General features: G+C 39.3%; 1 protein-coding gene across 1 annotated transcript in view; it reads right to left on the reverse strand.

The window, feature by feature from the left end:
• Positions 1–401: 401 nt before the first annotated feature.
• The window catches only part of LOC121571048 (glucosidase 2 subunit beta), a 257,435-nt gene continuing 253,663 nt past the window's right edge, over positions 402–4,173 (reverse strand). Inside the window, exon 15 of the mRNA XM_041882290.2 lies at positions 402–1,098. Within this exon, the coding sequence (XP_041738224.1) occupies positions 961–1,098 (138 nt within the window). The 3' untranslated portion in view covers positions 402–960. The remainder of the gene's footprint in view (positions 1,099–4,173) is intronic.

The following is a 4,173-nucleotide window of genomic DNA, read 5'->3' on the forward strand; positions in this document are numbered from 1 at the left end:
AACACTTTTTTGGTTACTACATGATTCCATATGTGTTATTTCATAGTTTTGATGTCTTCACTACTATTCTACAATGTAGAAAATAGTACAAATAAAGAAAACCCCTTGAATGAGTAGGTGTTCAAAAACATTTAACCAGTAGTGTATGTTGTGTTATGTTGTGTTGTGTTATATGTTGTGTTGTGTTGGTATATGTTGTTATGTGTTGTTATATGTTGTTGTTATATGTTGTGTTGTTATGTTGTGATGTTATGTTGTTATGTTGTGTTGATATATATTGTGTTATGTGTTGTTATATGTTGTGTTGTGCTGTGTTATGTTGTGTTGTTTTTGTGCAAATATTCTTGCAAAAATACTGTTGGTAACCGATTATACTTTTTGAATAATTGAAAAAGCATTGCTGCTATCCAAAATAGTCCCTTTATTTTTCATTCAAATCAGAGTAATTTCTTTGTTACAAAGATCATAGTTTGACATAATGCAGTCATTAGATGCTGTTTGGAAACTACTGTGATTATAATTGTTTGAACAGGAATGACACAGAGAAGCTCATTCACTGTATTGCAAAGCGTAAAACCTAACAACAACACACACAGCAAGTGCAATTAAAATGTCTACATTTCTAGAACAACATTTTACATGAAAAGACTAATTCGACTCCTCGATCCAAAAACAATCCACAATACTCAACGAAACACAATGGAAATGAACAGCGTAACAGTCAGGAGTAACAAAACACACAAAAACACCATGGTAACAAGACAACGGAAGACAAAAACACCATGGTAACAAGACAACGGAAGACAAAAACATATTATAAGCTACAGCAATTATTGCGATATGTGTTCTGACACAAAGGCAGAGGACACCGGGGCCCGAGTGGACCCGGAACAAGTCTGTCACCAGCGGCATTGGGGGGGGCTGCGTGGCTTCATGGCTCCCTCCTTTGGTCCCTGGGGGTCAAAGTTCACTGTGTATGCCCTGCTGCCTCAGTGCCGGCTGACAGGACACGGGAGTCTGAAGCTCCATGACGTACTGGCATTTGCTGGGCTCCTTTACCGATCTCAAGGCTGTCTCTGTCCCACATATCAACATGACCTAGAAAAACAAATGAGGCGACAGAGGAAGATAGTCAGGGAGAAGAATGGAAGAGAGACATCGTCTAGGTCAAGAGCCTTGTCGTTTGCCTCTTGTGTAAAGGACTGTGTGGATGCCACAGGAGGAGCACCGGATATGTGGCATTCCTGCTTGTGTATTTTAAGAAGCATTACGTTTGTGTCTCTACACGTTCGTTGTATGATTGTTGTTGTTGTTGTTATAGAATTAATGTTGTGATACTGTGGTAGAATAAGAGGAGGTCATGTCTAATGTTAGAATTAGACCCAACACTTAATTGTAGTTCAGAATTATTCAGACGCACACAAATTACGGTAACACTTTACCTGACACCCAGCGTCATAACACGTTATGACACGGTCATAACCATGTCATAATGTGTCATAACAGCTGACATAACTTGTCATAACCTGTCATAATATGGTCATAACACTGTCATGACCCATATATTAACACCTGTTGTGACATATATTGCGTTATTTTATGGCTGGTTGTGACACCTACATAAGAGTGTTAAAACCTACCACACAAGACAAAACATTCCATTACACCATAGCCTACTACTCGCCACAAGTGTGTTTATGTTATATTTTCTGAAATTGACCATAGTAAATGGGGTGACATGACAGTACTGATGCTTTGGTTGTGACGGGGTTCATGATTAACTCAATGAGTCCCACTGTAATGCCTGAGTGATTCATGACTTCTAACCCCTTTTAAACATTGTGTTTGAGCTACAGACTTCTGGGTTGTACCATTGGATTCGTCTATTTCTTCTGCATTAGTCTGAGTAACGGGGGGGCTGCGCTAGAGTGGTGTTTGAGACAAGGGCGGATCTTGAAGGGGCCCGGGGCCGGGTATTTTTTACAAAAACACCTGTAGAGTCCGAATGGTTTGAGCTACAAACTACTAAATGCTATCTATGTAAAGCTGAGACTCTCACGAACACGAACATGTTTTGCTCTATGACACTCACAAGCTACACAAGAGTCGTTAGAAGGTAAGGGGTTCTTCTACATAGTAGATCATAGGAAATCCAAGGACATAGTGTCTATAATACTGAGTCATTAGAACGTAAAGGGTTCTTCTACATAGAAGATCATAGGAAATCCCAGGACATAGTGTCTATAATACTGAGTCATTAGAACGTAAAGGGTTCTTCTACATAGAAGATCTTAGGAAATCCCAGGACATAGTGTCTATAATACTGAGTCGTTAGAAGGTAAAGGGTTCTTCTACATAGTAGATCATAGGAAATCCCAGGACATAGTGTCTATAATACTGAGTCATTAGAACGTAAAGGGTTCTTCTACATAGAAGAACATAGGAAATCCCAGGACATAGTGTCTATAATACTGAGTCGTTAGAACGTAAAGGGTTATTCTACATAGAAGATCATAGGAAATCCCAGGACATAGTGTCTATAATACTGAGTCATTAGAACGTAAAGGGTTCTTCTACATAGAAGATCTTAGGAAATCCCAGGACATAGTGTCTATAATACTGAGTCGTTAGAACGTAAAGGGTTCTTCTACATAGAAGATCATAGGAAATCCAAGGACATAGTGTCTATAATACTGTAAGGAGTTCTTCTACATATAAGTTCATAGGAAATCCCAGGACATAGTGTCTATAATACTGAGTCATTAGAAGGTAAGGTGTTCTTCTACATAGTAGATCATAGGAAATCCAAGGACATAGTGTCTATAATACTGAGTCATTAGAAGGTAAAGGGTTCTTCTACATAGTAGATCATAGGAAATCCCAGGACATAGTGTCTATAATACTGAGTCATTAGAAGGTAAAGGGTTCTTCTACATAGTAGATCATAGGAAATCCCAGGACATAGTGTCTATAATACTGAGTCATTAGAAGGTAAAGGGTTCTTCTACATAGTAGATCATAGGAAATCCCAGGACATAGTGTCTATAATACTGTAAGGAGTTCTTCTACATAGAAGATCATAGGAAATCTCAGGACATAGTGTCTATAATACTGTAATAAGCTCACATAGTTGCTGTCACAAACTCCACACAGTTGTCACTGACTAGTTGGCTATTCATTTCCCACTGAGAAAACAATTTCTGTACTTACAGCATTCATATAAATTCATTTTTATCAGGTTTTTGTTTTGGCAGACCTTGTTTTTCTTATTGACGTGTCAATAAACCTCATGAATGCAGCTGTTTATGTCAAATTGTTTTGTGTTCTACTTGTAGCTCTGGTTGTCCTGAAAGGAAGATGGTGAAACACTTCAATGTGATAATATAAGGGCTGGACATGCAGATAAATGAAAGTCAGATAAATGAAAAGCAGAGTCTAGGGACTGATAGGGTTAACATCGTCCTTTCCAGCATGGTTCCAGAAACTAAGGTGGATGAGATGCGTAACTAGGTCGGCGTAGCCTGGCTCGGCATGGACTGGCTCAGTAGTGGGAAAATGATATTGTGCTTCTTCTGTAGTATATTGCCATTGTCAGATAAATGAAAAGGGAACAGGGGAGGCATGAAGCACATAGCTGAGTGTTCTCCAGTGGTGTACTCACTAGCTCAGTGCTACACAAACCCTTTTCACACATTCATTTCACAAAAACGTTCAGAATTGTGGTTATACTGTATATAGGCGTAAATCCACAATGTGGTGTCCAAATATATTCCAGTTAGAGACCAAATCCACGGTCCATGACTCACATAATAGCCCCAGCCTTTTGAATCTAATGAATAACACCAAGTCCTTTCAGCGTTGGAGTGTCTTAACAGACACTCGGTCCCTTTGGCTTTAAATTAGTTTCGTATCCTGCACTGAAACAATGTCGTCCAACTGCCTGCATTACCATTCTCCCGCTAAGGGGTAGAGAAGCCTCTTTCACCGCAGTAAAAGAGCAAAGCCGGGTTCAGCATTTCAAATATAATGAGGGACGACTTCTTCTAGCGGAGACTTCATTTATGCCGTTTGCACACGGTTGGGAAAAGGGAGTCGTATCAAAGGAATTCAATTGAGGCTTTTTCAAAGGGCCTCTGGATGGTAGGAACATATATTTACAGATTATTGGAAACC

The sequence above is a fragment of the Coregonus clupeaformis genome, unplaced genomic scaffold (assembly GCF_020615455.1).
Source record: "Coregonus clupeaformis isolate EN_2021a unplaced genomic scaffold, ASM2061545v1 scaf0154, whole genome shotgun sequence".
In the NCBI taxonomy this organism is placed as follows: Eukaryota; Metazoa; Chordata; class Actinopteri; order Salmoniformes; family Salmonidae; genus Coregonus; species Coregonus clupeaformis.